At 56.7% G+C, this 15,382-nt stretch overlaps 1 protein-coding gene across 4 annotated transcripts in view; it reads left to right on the plus strand.

Moving 5' to 3' along the window:
- The first annotated feature begins 789 nt into the window (after positions 1 to 789).
- The window catches only part of COLEC11 (collectin sub-family member 11), a 38,788-nt gene continuing 24,195 nt past the window's right edge, over positions 790 to 15,382 (plus strand). For all 4 annotated transcript variants that reach the window (XM_012656950.1, XM_012656951.1, XM_012656952.1 and 1 more), the window contains exons 1-3: positions 790 to 1,007; positions 7,246 to 7,399; positions 14,733 to 14,804. In XM_012656950.1, coding sequence (XP_012512404.1) covers positions 7,267 to 7,399; positions 14,733 to 14,804 — 205 coding nt within the window. In that variant the 5' untranslated portion in view covers positions 790 to 1,007; positions 7,246 to 7,266. The remainder of the gene's footprint in view (positions 1,008 to 7,245; positions 7,400 to 14,732; positions 14,805 to 15,382) is intronic.

The following is a 15,382-nucleotide window of genomic DNA, read 5'->3' on the forward strand; positions in this document are numbered from 1 at the left end:
TTAAATTATCTATTTCATGTTGTGTGCATTGTGGTAGGAAGTTGTCCATTTTGTCCAAAGTTGTCAAATTTATGTATAACTTTAATATGTTTTAAATAAATCCATTCTTTTTCATAGATATTGTGATTTGTGTGTAGTTTGTCTGTGTTTACATTTTAAATTTGTTATGATTTTTCACTCTAAATAAATATTCACCTTTGAACCTAGTTTTTTATGATCATAATTTTATATATATCTTTTTCTTAGAAGGCCCCCTCACCCCCTACAACATGCAGGGTTCGGGCTACATAGAAACTGGATCCACCAGCCCCCACAGCGACCCATTTCTGATGTGTTTTTCCTTTAAATGAAACTTAAATGAGTGGAGTGGGTTTGGGTCTCACTCTGGGCTGGGTCTCCATACACACTGGTCAAGTACTTACTGGCTTGGGAAGCAAAATCCCATATGGAAAAAAAGGAATGGAAATCCATCAGCTATACTTATTTCTGTTTCACGTGATGCCAGGTGATTGTTACCACCCTTTATAAATTGCTGAATTTCCGCAATACTCATGCCTATTAAAAAAAAAACCAGAAAAGAAAGGCTTTTTGAGACAGGATCGGGGTGTTTGGGTTGGAGAGTTAGCAGGGGGGTCCTGCCCTGCCCCCCAAACCTGGTATCACGGATGTTCCCACACTCTCTCCACCACCCCCCTGCAGGACAGCTGATGTATTTCAAACAGGAAGCTGCTTGCAGATAACGCTGCAGCCGTGCAGGCTGATCTGCTGGGCTGTCTGACAGCCCAGGCCGTGGCTTCCCTCTGCGCTTGGACCGCGGCCGCGTCTGTAAATAGCAGGCATGAGGCTCCCCGGCGCAGTGTCCTCGCGGGCCAGTGGCGGTCAGGACGCGCCCCTCGCCTAGTGTGTGCTCAGGTAGGAGACGCTGCCCGGACGCCGCCCCAGAGCACAGAACCCAAGTCTGGTGCTCAGACACTGGACAGAAGGCAAGATTCCTGACGGGGATCAAGGTAGGGATTGGGCCGAGGGGGAGATGGGAATTTGTTCTCAGTCCAGGCAAAAGATCGAGTCTTAATACACTAGGCACCAGAATTCCGAAGTTTGATTGGTTCAGTAGTTCGTGGTGGAAATTCCGTGGAGGCTATGGGGACAGAATCGGTGGATCAGAGTTACCGGGTGATCGGGTCACGCCCACTTGGGTTACACGGAATTCAAAGAACCCAGGTCCAGAGGGAGCAGCAGTCTTAAGTCCTAACCACAGTGTAATTCCTGATCCCAGAACCAGGAATCTGAAGGGTCGATCAGCTGAGGGGCTGGGGGGGCGACAGCCATCACCCTGCGTGGTGGCGGGAAGCTCTGTCGGGCTCAGTGACGGGGAGCCTGGGGGAGGCGGAGGGGCGCTCGCGGTGGCCACTTCCAAGGAGGGACAGTCCGAGTTCAGGTAGGGCGTCTGATATGAGTGGGGTCGCCTTGTCTCCAGAAATTGGAAGAGAGCCAAGTTCCATAGGGTGGCCACCTCCTGCCGTGACAACCTAGCGTTAGGAACAGCTGTCTTCTCAGACCTGAAGTGGTGTGGCAGTTCCAGATTTAACTGATGACGTTTTAAAGCCATCAGGTGCATGCCTGGCTTGTTACGTTGATGGGAAACGCTTGGTCTGGTGGTAGGTAGAGCAGTGCCCCAAACTTTCACAGCTGTTCGATTTTACCTACAATGCTGAAAAATCTGTGCCCAGTACGAGAACAGACCAATGAAGAAGTCTCTTCTTGCCTGTGGTCTCGGTGAGAAGCTGAGAAGAACGTGTGTCGTGGGTGGAAATCCTCGCTGCCCCGGAGACACCTTGTCACCGTGAGAAGCAGAAGGTGGGGGCGGGAATGGGCGCCGGTTTGCGGCAGAACAAGCCTCCCTGATGCTTCCGGGGACGGGTTCTCGGTAGATATTTACAGCGTCCGCGAGGTGCCGCCGCTGTAGATACGTGGTGAGAACGTCAACTTGCATGTCTGGCAGCTTGAGTCACGTTTTTCCCGTTGTCTATTCGTTCTTATAATTATTTCTTCTAAGGATTCCACACTGAATCCCCTTTCCCCGCTTGCAAAGCCAGCCTCCTTCACTGAAGGGAGAGGCCTCGCGTCCTGGGCCTGGCTGGCAGATAAGGATGTTGTTCTTAAAGAGCCCCTGGGGGTAGCTGTGGCTCCTCTGTTTATAAAACTAAATTCCTCTTCTCAGTTGGAGAGCAGGCGCTCTGGGAAGGCGGCTCCTTCCGTGCGTGTGGGTGCCTTCTGCGCCCTCTGCCCCGGTTTCTGCTGGCTGGACCCACCGAGCCTGAGAGCCCCCGAGGGCAGGGTCTGAGCCTCACCTGCGTCCACAGGCCGATGCGATGCGGGGCCTGTCACTGGAAAGTAGGCAGGAAATCTGCGAATGCGCAGGTGGGTCAGTGAGTGAGTGGCGGCCTGAGAAGTCCCAGCATTCGTTGATTCCGGGTTTCTCCCTCTTGCTGCCTGCCTTCCTGGGCCGGGGCAGCTGATCTCCTCTGAAGCCACTGTCAGGACTTCCGCAGGGCGAGAGCAACACAAGTCTTGCCGAGCACCTGGGTGTCTCCGGACAGAGTCACTTCTAACTGGAGAGGAAGTCCCCACGTCAGCTTTTGATACTTGGGACATGTTACAAGATCTAAACCCAGTTTGCATCCAGCAAATACCGAAAAGCGCGTGTCAGCCTCGGCACAGGTGGGGCGGTAGGGTTTTTTTTGCTTCGGTAGCTGCACACCAGCAAGAACCCAAACCTGCGGCGGAGACAGCGGCGAAGTGCGTGGTGCTGGAGAGCCGTGGAACAGCGCGTCCGGCTGCAGCCTTCGCGGGGCCCTTGTTGCGACACTGTTGGGAGTTCAGGGCGACCACAGCGGAGTGATAACAGGTCTGCAGGCCCCGTGGGACGGCACAGGCCCTGCGTCTGAGGCGTGGCCCTGGCAACACCCTGTGGGCACAGACACGACGTGGGCTCCAGACACGTGGGAAGTCCACGAGGAGGAGAGCGTGAAGTTCCGTTTCTGGTGCCTTTGTGAGCTTTCGTTCACACACTCGTTCGTTCACCCATTCATTTGTTCACTTAGTGCCTGCCCAGCTCCAGCCCCCGAGCGCCCGGGGGTCTTTACCAGTCACCAAACTGTCGCACGTGGACCCAGGCCCGGATGAGAGGAGTGACGTCAGCTCGCGGGGCCTGGGTCGTGGGTGAATTCACTCCCCCTTCTACGTGTCCCTTATTCTTGTGATCTTCCTGTGAGCTCAGCCGCCCGTGTGGCCAGAGGCAGCTCTGGCGTGGGGAGCACTGGAGGCGGAGCACTCGAGGCAGGGCCCGGCCGGGCGTTTGGGGCCGACTGTCCACCGCGGTGAGCCCCGCGTCCTTCTGGTCTTCGACAGGAGGAATCACAGCAGTTCAAGGGTTGTTCTGGGGATTAAATCAGACACGTGGAGTGTAGTATGTGTGGGCTCCTTTTTTCTCCGCCCCCCCATAAAGCCTATTCCCGTCATGACTCAAGGAGGAAGATGAGTCTTCCTTCGGTGCGTGGGGAGCCGACCACTGAGCAGAACGAAGAAAGAAGCGGACGGTGATAGGAAGCCCCGGCTTCAGCCCACTGCACCACTTACCAGCCGTGCGGCGCCGGTGACGTTGCTCCGTCTTTCTCATCTGTGCCGTGGGAGTGACGGTGCTCGTCTCTGGAGTGCTGTGCGGGCGGGTTATTTTCTCCAGCCCGGCGGACATCCGCATGCCTGTCCTGGCAGGGTCAGTTCTGCAGAAAGAAGCCGGGTCCCCACTCGGTGCATGGTGACACAGGCCGCAGGATGGCTCAGAAGGGGGACGGTTTCCCTGTGTCCGTTTTGTGGAACAGCTGACTGCAGCGAGGAGCTGTGCGGGGACAGACGTCCTCGTGGAGGGGCCTGGGCTTCTGGCCCGGTCCTGGAGCCCACACGTGGTCACTGCGTATCAGTAGCTGCCACGTGCCAGGCCCTGCGTACGAGCTTCCTGGGCATTTCCAGCGCTCTTCCTCGGGGTACACTTAGGGCGTTCTTAGCTCCACTTGCGATGAGGAAACAGGCTGGCAAAGGGCGTGCAGTTTGGCCATGGTCCTGGTAAGTGGTACGGCTAGACTCGTAGCTGTCCCTTAAACATGCGCCATACGGACGTCAAAGTCCCACGTGGCAGGTCTCCACGTGCAGCCTGTGGCTTCCTCAGCAGCTGAGGAGGCAAGAATGGCTGCCTGCTCCCACAGCCACACGGCCAGCCGTGTCCTTCCGCCCACCCGACACCGTCAGTGACTGGCGTGCCCTGCGTTAATGCGATCAGATCACGGATGAGCTACGACTACACGGCAGCGTGGGTGAATCAGAGCACGACATTAAGTAAAAAGACATGGGGACTACGCACAATGTGACATTCTGTAAAACTCGAAAACAAGCAAAACATGACGCATGTGGTTTAAGAATATGTGAACGTGCGTGTGTGGGAATGCCGTTCGGCACACCGCCAGTGCACAGCGAGCTCACGATTCCGGGTGGCGGCCCCTCCGCGGGGAGGCGGTGTCGGGCAGCAGCGGGACAGGCCCCCCTCACCCCTTCTCAGCAGGACAGAGCCCACTTTCCTCCCGCCCCTTCTCTCCGGCTGCTGGGTGTAGCCCCTCTGCAGTCTCTTTCGGTCCAAATGTCTTTCTCTTAGGAAGGCAGAAACTCAGCAGGGCCCCTCTCCGTTCTCCGTTCTCCGGATTTGATCTTTTCCTGCCCACGTGCCCTAAGCCCTCTGCTCCTCCGGTTCCTCACAGCTTTTGACCCCTGCCTGAAAGGGAGAGCGCGCATTTTCCTAATTAACCCTGTGAATCCCCCCACTTCCCACCACCCTACTCACTCCCTCGGGAGGACCGAGCGGGAGCAGGAGCGGGGATTTGAACTGGGCCCTCGGAGAGCAGGCGCTGGGATGTCTGGGCTCGGCATGTGGCCAGGCGTCATCGGCTTTCTGTCCCTGACTTTGAGCTTCCAAGTCTCTTTCTTCCCTGAGCCTGGACGCGAGGGAGGGAGGTGGCTTTACCTGCGTTGACAAAGTAAGGTAGGGAAGCTCTGTGAGCCCGGGTGCTGGAGCACTTGCTCTGGCCCCTCCCTCCCTCCCTCTGTGTCCCTTCCTTAACCTTCTCCTTAGTGTCCCGTGGACGTTGCACATCTAATGTTCACGGCTGTGACACTGTCAAACAACCTCCACTTACCTTTTCTCCTATTATCATAGTGGGGATTTTTTTCAGAGTTGGGAGAAGGATTTCAACGACTTCGCTTCATGCTGCAGGGACAGGTTCTGCCGCTCACAAGACGTAGCTTGTCCACTGGCTGCCACGGTGGCAGGGTCCATGTCGGGTGGCAGTGGGTGTCCTTGGGCGTCTTGACCCTTCCACATATTTCTGGCAGAATTCCTCGAGCAGCAGGCAGTTCAAGTCCTAAAGGTGGGCTAACACCAGCCAGAGATGGGGTCTCTGCAGACTCGGGGGCCACAAGATCTGAAGACGGGATGGACTTGGCCTTAGAGGTCTGTCCCGCCATCCTCCCGGGCTTTTGTATGACGAAGTGAACACAGGAGGGCTCCCGGGCTGTGGATGTGAGAATCGACACTGCTCCAGACGGCCTTCTCCAGCAGCTAAGGCGACTCCGCTTTGGGCGGGGAGGGCTGGCCTGGGACGGACGGGACAGAATGCAGGGTGCTATGGCCCCCCGGCCTTGCAAACCAAACCGTCGCTCCGTCCACCAGGCCCAGCTGCCTCTGCGCCGCCCTCTTCGGAGGCTGACAGGCGGCTCAGACTCAGACAGCCGAACCCCACTCTCACTCCGTCCCCGCCTCCTCACCTCCCTTCCTCTGTAACTGGCTGCACCACCCACCTGGGTGCTCAGGACGAAAGCTTCAGTCTCTGGCCCCCTCTGTTTCCCACTTAACCCATCAGCAGATTCCGTCAGCTGTGCTCCCCGGGCTGTCGCAGACCTGCCCGTGTTCATCACCTTCAGCTGCTGGCCCAGTCACCCCTGCACGGTCTCCTGGCGTCCATCCCGCCCCTGAAGTCCAGTCTCAAAAGAGCCAGGTGCCCTTTTATGAAGCTGCCCCCTCAACCCAGACCCCTGTCTCATTCAGAGCAACCCAGAGCTGTCACCAGGGGGACGGCCAGGGACAGCGCTGCCCTCTGCTGCCCCAGGGCTCGCTTCCTCCTACCCAGGCAGCTCCCTCTCCCGGCCCAAGCCCAAGCCTCAGGGTTTTCACACCCACAGGTCTCCCCTGAACACTTTCCCCCAGTGGCAAGTCTCTCTGCAACAGCAGCGGGTGTCTCCCCACCCCCAACTCTTCCCCAGGGCTCCCATTCCCGTCTGTCTGTCTGTCTCCTCCAACCGCCTCTACTGCCAGTGCCTAGAACTGTGCCCAACGGGTCAGTACCCACAGATGCTGCGTGCGTGAGTGAGGGGTGCAGGGCGCTGGGGCGCAGCGGGAAGCGCGGCCCTTGGATGGAGACTTGGTGCTTCTGAGTGGCCATGGCTCTCAGGGAGCCGGGCCAGGCCCAGCTCTGCCCTTCTCTGCTGTGCTGGGCCCTGCGCTCTCCCCTCTCCCTTCCCTGCCTGCGCCCTCTGTTTCCTGTGTCTCCTCCAACGTAGCAGATTCCATTGCCAGCTTTGTTTCCAAAGTTTTAATGCCCCTCCTGAAGAAACAAAGGTGACAACGAACACTGGCCTCTCCTGGGACAATCAAAAGCCAGGAGCCCCGGTCCCCAGGGCTCTCACCTCCCTGCTCCCCAGGGCGCTGGGTTCATTCCTCAGGGTGGGGCTGCCCCCCTTGCTGACCTCCTGGGGGCTGCCCACATGTGGGGCGTGGACTCCTGCCTGCGAAGTGAACCCTGACACGTGGGGTCCACTGGCGCCTGGGCCTTTCCCCTGGCTCTTCACCCCCCCCCCACAGCTGTGCCTGCGGCTGGCGGCTGCCCCTGCAGAGTCCCCTCCACTCTGTTGGGATCGGCTGCTCTGAAGGTCTCAGACGGAGCCATGGTGGGCACACAGCAGGCCTCCACCCGTACCCACTGCTCAGGCTGGGGCGACCCGGTGCCTGTGCCTGACCAGGGCTGCCGGACACTTCCCAGGGGAGGCCCCAGACCCCCGCCCAGGCCCAAGGAGGGGGGACCCCAGTGTGCGCAGGCTGCCCGGCTGGCATTCCCGTCACTGTTTATTCCTTTCTTGGAGCAGGAGTCAACGTCCTGCCCGCGCATGATGAAGGGGCACCTGGCTCTCACGGGCGCTCTCCTCGGCCTGGCCTTCCTGTCCCTGCTGCCCTCTGGATGTCCCCAGCAGACTGCGGACGACGCCTGCTCCGTGCAGATCCTCGTCCCGGGCCTCAAAGGTAACCGGCGCCTCTCCTTGACCCCAGCCCCAGTCAGCAGCCTCTGGGGCGGCTCCGCGGGAAAGCACTGAGACCACCCCTGGCAACCATGCTCACTCCGTTGGGCCTCAGTCTCCCCATCTGTGACATCGAGGGTTGGGCTGTGTGGAGTCTGAGCTTTCTTGAGCCGTGGACTTGTGCGACCCTGAGGACAGCTGTTTGCACCCCAGCCCCGGGCACGGGGACCCTGTCGGAGCCCCGACATCTGCTTCAGGCACTGCCCACGTGGTCCCGCGGCATCCCCGGCAGGAGATGATCTCGTGCGGTCCGTTTTGCAGATAAGGAATTTCGAGGCTCGGAGAGGTGTAGCAGTTCGCCTCAGGACCCACGTGGGCTCCTGTAAGGTTTCCAAGAGCTCTTAATATTCTTTATTTTAAAAACTAAATGAAATTTTTCCTGCTGCTTTGTCTATAGTTGACCTCCAGACAGATGGCTGTGCAGGTCGGGTGGGCAAGTGCCGAGGCCGCCGTGGCCGAGGCCCCCCGAGCGGTGCCTCCATTCAGGAAAACCACCCGTTTCTGCAGAGCGCAGGGAAGAGATCCCCAAACCCTGTGACTCCTCAGCAGGACGAGCTACATAATTTGTGGGGCCCTTGTTTGAATATTAAGAATTTCCAGAAGGGACAGCCGCACCCACACCAGGCGTGGGGTGCGCAGGGCCGTGTGGCTGCCGGGCATGGAGGGGCACAGTCACTTCCCGCACCCCAATTCGGTTTGCCCCTCCCCATCTGCAAGGGCCGCTCAGCCAGGGACCACTAGTTGTCCCCACGAGGTGCTGCCTTTTAAGGGGAGGCTGCAGCCTCCTTTTATTGAAACATCAGAGAAAAGCGGGTTCTCACACTGAGGAGCTGTCGAACCCTTGCTCAAAACGACCACCAGGAAAGACAAGCTCCACTTACCTCTGCATCGCACAAAATATTATTGATATAAAAAGATTAGCATAAAAAGCTGGGGCTGCCCGTCGTGGGCAGGGGGACGCCGGTCCCTGCGGTCCTGCCAGGATGTCCCTCTCCGGGGCAGGTGCTGGCTGTAGGACTGGAGGCCAGAAGTTCTCTAGCGTGGCCTGTGTGGAAGGTTCCTTTTCCTCTGCTTTCAGCCTGTGGTTGGAAGCCAAGGAGACAGTCCTGCAGCCCTAACAAGCCCCCTGGCTTTTGTGTCCTTGGTCATGATAAACATGCTGACCTTCTTTTTAAAATTTTCAATCATGTCGGAAGAAGCGTAAACTGTGCCTCTATCAGAAGGTTTGGCGAAGGCGTGGTTTTGGCGCCTGACTGTGGTGGCGGGTGTGGGTGTGTGTTTGCAGATGTTGGCTGTGGCAGTCACACCCCACCTGGCCACGGGGCCCCTGGAGTCCCGCAGGTCCCCCCACTGGGCTCTGCACGGGGCGGGGCTGGGCTGGGGCCGGCTCCTTGCAGACGCCCCCCAGGCGCTGTGGTGAGGAACCTCCCCAGGCGGCCGCCAGCCTGGGTCCCACGGGTGCGCCACCGTCTCACACGTGTGTGGGGCCCACCTCTCCGGCAGGTGTGAGAAGGAACAGGACAGGGCTGAGTGTGCCCAAAGCAGAAGATTTTAACACATGGTTTAAATGTATACTTACTGTTACGGAAAGAGTCAATGTTTTCTAAAGCTAAAACAGTGTTTTCTAAAGCTAAAAATCTAGAACAGTGGAATACAAAATTTTAAATATTAATAGTCCCTTTGTAATTTCATTTAAAAATACCCAAATATATACAGTGGCGTGCACCCGTGGTCCCGCCTACTCGGGAGGCTGGGGCAGGAGGATCGCTTGAGCCCAGGAGTTCAAGGCTGCAGTGAGCTGTGATGATGAGACCCCAGAGCCAGACCCTGTCTCAAAAACAAAAACCAAAACTCAAAACCAACAAAGGTACAGAAACATAGAATAAGGCTGGAAGGAAACATGCTGAAATGCTAATGGCAGTGGCCGTCTCTGAGTGTAGACTGACATATGATTAAAAATGGTCACGGGGGTAACAATCCCAACGTTCTATAGTTAGCAGATTTCACACTCTAAGTGTAAAATCAAGGCAATATCAATATTCAGATGTCTCTGGGTTGTCAAGCGCACTTTGAGGGCACCTTTGAGCCAGAGACTTTTCCAGGTCTGCGCTGGTGACGTGCGCCGAATCCCCGGGTGCCCGCAGAGGCGGCTTGCAGGGCCCGTGCGGCTCGATGTCGACCGTCTCTGGGTCGGATGACCAGCAGCCTCCTCCCTCTCCCGGGGATGGCATGCCTCCCATGCGTGGCTGCAGCTGTCATCTCAGGGGTTCATCGACAGCATAACACAGACTGTCGTTAGTGATGAGTCGCCGCCCTCGTGAGGCTCAGGCGTCGTCCACAGGGGTGGCTCGATGTTGTGCTTATTTGCTCCTTTCACGCGTGTTTACTGAGCGCCCGTAAGGAGCAAGATGCGCTGTAGGTTCGTTCCTTAGAGGGTCCCCTGGGTGAATCGGACCTGGACCCTGCTTTCCATGGGCTCGTTCAGCAGGTGGCTGGGGACGTGTTCCTAAGCGTGGGGAAGCCGTGTGCGGTGGTAGGCCCTGTGCCCTGGAGCTGCTCCTGCAGCCCCGATGCCGGTCGCTGTTTCACGAGACAGATGCCAGTCTGCCAGTGCCGAAGGGCGACTGTGTAGAGACACTTGTGAAGACAGTCACTCCAGCCTGAGAACCTGGGTGTCTTGTTCCGACGGTCGAGGCTCAGGCCAGAGTCCTTTTCTGCTGCGGTGAGTGAGTGTGTGAACACAGAGCCAGCTTGGTTTCAGTGGAAGAGTTTTGTTGTTCCGATGTTTAATTTGGCAGCAGGGGAAGGGTGGGGGCAAATCTGTCACAGGAAAAGCAAGTGTGGGGGCTTCCAAGCAAAAAAAAACCTCAAGATTGATGCACATTTTGTCAACGGCAAAACAAACAGATTGGCATCCAGGAAGGAGCCTCTTCTCTCGAGTCCGCGCCTCCTCCCTGGCATCCTCGGCGTGGGGCCTGCGGCCGGAGCAGTCGGGGCCGTGGAGCCCGCGCCCCGGTGTGGCTTAGCCGCTGTCTGTGCGGGCTCTGGTTATCCGGTGAGTGCACGCCACTTCGGTGCCCTGGAGTGTGCTTTCCCTGTAAAACAGGGCTGCAGCGTCAATCCCGCTGACCTCGCAGAGAGACCGCGACGCTAACACGTGACACCGTGAGAGCAGAGAGATGGGAGCCCACAGGGTAGGCGGCGCCACGCCCCTTCAGTAGGGATGTCTGGGAGTCATCACGTCTCACTGCAGGTGGGCGTTGTGCCTCCACCGTCCCTGCCAGCTTCGGGCCAGACCTGGGCGGGGGGCCCAGCCCCTGCTTCCTGCTCCTGGACGGTGACTTGCAAACCGCTAACCCTGTGCCGGGCAACCGGCCCAGCAAGGCAGCAGATCAGATGTCCACCTGCCGGCGTGCAGGGAGCGTCGGCAGGTGAGAGGTGAGCCCAAGGGGCTAGGAGAGGGTCTAAAAGGATTCATTCTACCCGACGTGTCAGAAATTGCATTGGTCAATGGAGCAAAACATACAAATGCAATACAGGTTCTGCTTTTGGGGGGAAATAGGCATATAAATGGTCACCGGTCACTGGGCACACATTTATTGGACATTTATGGACCAGGCTCAGAGCTGGGGTGGAGAAGCCATTGCCCGTCTCCTCAGAGGCCCAGCGTCAGCCCAGCACGCGGGGCAGCGTCTGGCCTGCAAGTCCCCCCGACACCCCTTGCTTGTCCTCGGGGTTCAAACGTGGCTGCAGAATCTTCCGCACCCCACACTCCCGGCAGCCCTTTGACTGCTGGTGCTTGAGATGACACGCATTTGCTATGTCAGGGCCTGATAATAACACATTGCCTTTGCATTTAGAGAGAATGACAACTCCTTTTGTTGGGAAAAAATGGTCTTTCCTAAAAGGTTAAAAAAATTGACTGTGGGTGGGAAAACATTTATGCATATTAGCAAGCCTGCTGCTCAGAAGTGTGAAAGGTCAGAGGTTTTGTCAAATTAATTAAAAAATCATTAACTGTCATCCCTCAAAACAAGGTTGAGAAAACCAGTAAAGGGACCCAAATGCCGCGTGCCACGTGGGAGGTTTGTGCGGTGGGAGGTTTGCGCTTCTGCCCCCAGATGTGGCTCCTCCCGGCCGGCACCTCTTCTGTGGAACAAGCCCGCTGGGCGGGTCCCCGGCTCTTCCCTCTCTGGCCTCCCACGGCCCTGGGGAGCCGTGGCATTGGCTGTGGCCAGCGGGGAGGAGGTCCCTGCAGACGTTGCTGTTCCGATGCAGACGCAGGTAGAATGACAGTCCAGGAATTTCCATGGCTCTTCCTCCACGGGCTGCAGATATGTCAAAGAATCTCATCTGCGTGAAAGTAACTGCCGTGTGTCTTCCTAGTAGGGTTGAAAACGACCCCACGTGCAATCTGGGCAAAAGCTTTCTGTTCATAGGTTTATGCATGACTTGCAGGAAGGCAAGCGAGCAGTAAGCACTGGTCACATTTTCTTTATTTCTTTGGGAGCGGAGAAAGCAGTGTTGTTAAGGATGTCGGAGAATGAGGCGGACAGTTGGAACTTTTGCCTCTCCTGGTAGAGAAATAACTCGGCAATAGAACTTTATGCGGCAGATCAGCCCCAAATCAATACCTGGTAAAGGAAAGGATGCAGGAAAAATGCCACTGTGCTCCCTGGGTGTGTGTCGTAAAACGCATGTAATTTTTGAGCGGAGAGGTTTATAGAAATCCTGTTCCAGAGTCATTATCAGCAGGGCCATATATCTTTATGACCCCTGAGACCGGCGTATAACACACACGCGACCCCTGCCAGCGGTGCGCAGCGCTCGAAGACAGCCTGTGTTCCGAGCAAGCGTGTGCAGGTCGGTCCCCCCGGAGGAGGCAGCGAGGCAAGCACGGGGCCAGGCGCAGTCCTGCCGTACGGGGGTCTCCATGGACTTTGGTGCTGCCCCCCAGAACAGGAGATTAAAATAGGTTTTTAAAACATAGTTTAACATATTTTAACAGCAAACTCACAGGAACAGCACAGAAGAAGACAGAATTAAAACCATGTGCTTGCCTGTAGGACAACTCGGAAAAGTACAGTGAGCGGATGGATTCCGCCATGTGACGAAAATGCTACCATTTAGTTGTCGTAAATAAGAAATGTACTTGTTAAAAAAAAAACCCAAATGGTGGCATTGTCCAGAAAAATTTAATAGATTTATTTATAATTTTTGTGACGTTGAAGTGCTGAGACTTGTTCACCGAAACGTTTTGACTCGCATTAGCAATTTACATCCTGCATCTATATTAACAATTCACACACAAAGGAAAATGGAAAAACTGCCAATGTCTGGTTTCTGTCCTCTGTTTTTTCACTCACAATCATATACTTAGGTACTTTTTGACCCATGGGGGGAAATTTCATTTTCAGAACTACCAAGAAGAAGAGAATTTTTTTGCATGAACTGTGTCCCATCATGGTGGGTCCTTAAGCATGTTCTCCATGTACGCGTGTGCTGGCTGGATGTGTTTTGGCGTAACTGTTAGGGGTTTGGCATGGACAGCACACAGGTCTTCCAAAAGGCCAACCGGAGAGGCCTCGCCCGCCTCTGCCAAGCACCAGCGGCTGGCTCTGGAAGCACAGATCTGTTTGGAAGCCCTGAGCAATGCTCCCACCAGACGCTGGCAAGGAAGTTTGGAATCAGCTCAGCAGACCTGTGGTAACATCTGATTTCACAGAGGGCCGCGGTGCCAGCCCTGTAGCCGTGGGGCCTCTTCACCCCTCCCGGAGAGGGTGCATCTTGCCAGCCGCTCTTGTAGCCAGCGCTTCGCCTCACCTAGAGGGGTGTGGGGCAGCCTGCTCTGCGGGAGCCAGGTGTGGAGACCTCCCTGCTCACCCCTTCCCCTCTGGCTGGAGCTCGGCGAGCGCCAGCACCGGCATGGAGTCTTCCAGGACGCATTTCATTCGCTCCTCATCAAAGATGAGCAGACGGAGGCTGGGGGAGCGTGCGTGGCCCGGGTGGTGAGCAGGTTTCCCAACCCCGGGCCCTGGACCCCCTGCAGAAATAACACCAAGGAGTCCCGGGTGCCTGCTTCCCAGTCCTGGAGCACATGTGATCGGCCCGAGTGGTCCAACCCAGTGTCCGCTCAGCGGGCCCCTTGGGCACAATGGCGCTTAAGCGAAGTGATTTTCTGAGAGAGAGAAAGAAAACCCCTGTTAGGTCCTATGCTTTAGAGAGTCTTGCTGTTTCTTTTTTTTTTTTGAGACAGAGTCTCACTCTGTTGCCCTGGCTAGAGTGCCGTGTCATCATCATAGCTCACTGCAACCTCCAACTCCTGGGCTCAAGCGATCCTCCTGCCTCAGCCTCCCGAGTAGCTGGGACTACAGGTGCACCACCTTGCCCAGCTAATTTTTCTATTGTTTGAAGAGATGGAGTCTCGCTCTTGCTCAGGCTGGTTTTGAACTCCTGACCTCAAGCGATCCTCCTGCCTCAGCCTCCCAAAATGCTAGGACTACAGGCGTGAGCCACTGCGCCTGGCCTTAAATGTCTGTTGAGAAGAGAAACAGCATAATCTCATTTGTGTTTTAGAGATTTTGTGGGTGTGTGTTCGTCCATTTGTGTTGCTATTAAGCCATTCCCGAAGGTGGGTGATTTATAAAGAAAAGAGGTTTACTTGGCTCGCGGGCTGTAGCCCGCACATGCGTTGCACTGGCATCTGCTTCTGGTGAGGGCTCCAGGGAGCCTCCAGGCAAGGCAGAAGGTGAAGGGGGAGCAGGTGTGTCACCTGGCGGGAGAGGGAGCTGGAGAGGGAGGAGACACCAGGCTCTGCTTCACAACCAGCTGTCATGGGAACTAAGAGAGCCCACTCATCACTGCGAGGACCAGGTGGCACCGGGCTGTCGGGAGGGATCCACCCCATGACCCAAGCGTCCCTCCCAGGCCCCCCTCCAACACGGGGATCAAGTTTCAACAGGAGATTGGAGGACAAACTTCCAAACCACATCAGGGCATTGGGGTGGGTGGAGGCCACAGCCAGAGTGGTCTCGGGGCACCGTGTGCCAGGGGGCGGCTGAGAGCCAGCCCAGAGGGACAAACGCACTCCCCGGGGCGGACAGTAGGGCAAGGGGAGGAGGATCCCTGAGGGGACTGGGGGTCCCAGGACGGGCAGGATGCTGAGCGCCCTTGGCTGCTGCGGGGGCCAGGGGAGGTGGGGAGCCTCTCTGGCTGTCGTTCCTCCACGTGTCACGTGGGAGTGCTGAGTTGCTAAACGGATCTGACTTCTTCCACAGGGGATGCAGGAGAGAAGGGAGACAAAGGCGCCCCAGGACGGCCCGGAAGAGTCGGCCCTACCGGAGAAAAAGGTACCTGCAGCCCCTGGCCGCCCAGAGCTCTGCAGAGGAGGCCAGGCTGATGCTCTGGCTTCTGCAGGGGCTGGGGCGAGGGGTGGGCGATTCCAGAGAGCAGACGCCTGCCTTCTGGGTCTCGGGGAGGCAGATGGCGAGGCTGGGGGCAGGGACGGGAGAGTGCTCTTCCAACAGTGCTCCTTGGTGTCGGCCCGCGGGGCCCCAGGAAATAAAGCCCCGGACACTCAGCGCCGTCCTCCGCCCCTCTAAGCCTCATCTGCAAAATGAAAGTAGCAACATTCAGGATCCCTTGTGGGCACTGAATGAGGTCAGTAAAGTTATCTGTGGTGGCCTGGCAAAGGGGACGGACGGCTAACGGACCCGGATCACCTTGAACTTACTTCCTTGTGAGTGAAATAGGATGATTCTGCCTGCCTCGTGGGATCGTGCTGGGGCTTAAGGAACTAGATCATATGTGTAAAGGAACTAGATCATACATGTAAAGGAGCTAATTATACATATAAAAGAAACTATATTATAAGCATATAGGAAGTAGATCATACATGTAAAGGAAGTAGAGTATACATGCAAAGGAA

The sequence above is a fragment of the Propithecus coquereli genome, unplaced genomic scaffold (assembly GCF_000956105.1).
Source record: "Propithecus coquereli isolate 6110/MARCELLA unplaced genomic scaffold, Pcoq_1.0 Scaffold529, whole genome shotgun sequence".
In the NCBI taxonomy this organism is placed as follows: Eukaryota; Metazoa; Chordata; class Mammalia; order Primates; family Indriidae; genus Propithecus; species Propithecus coquereli.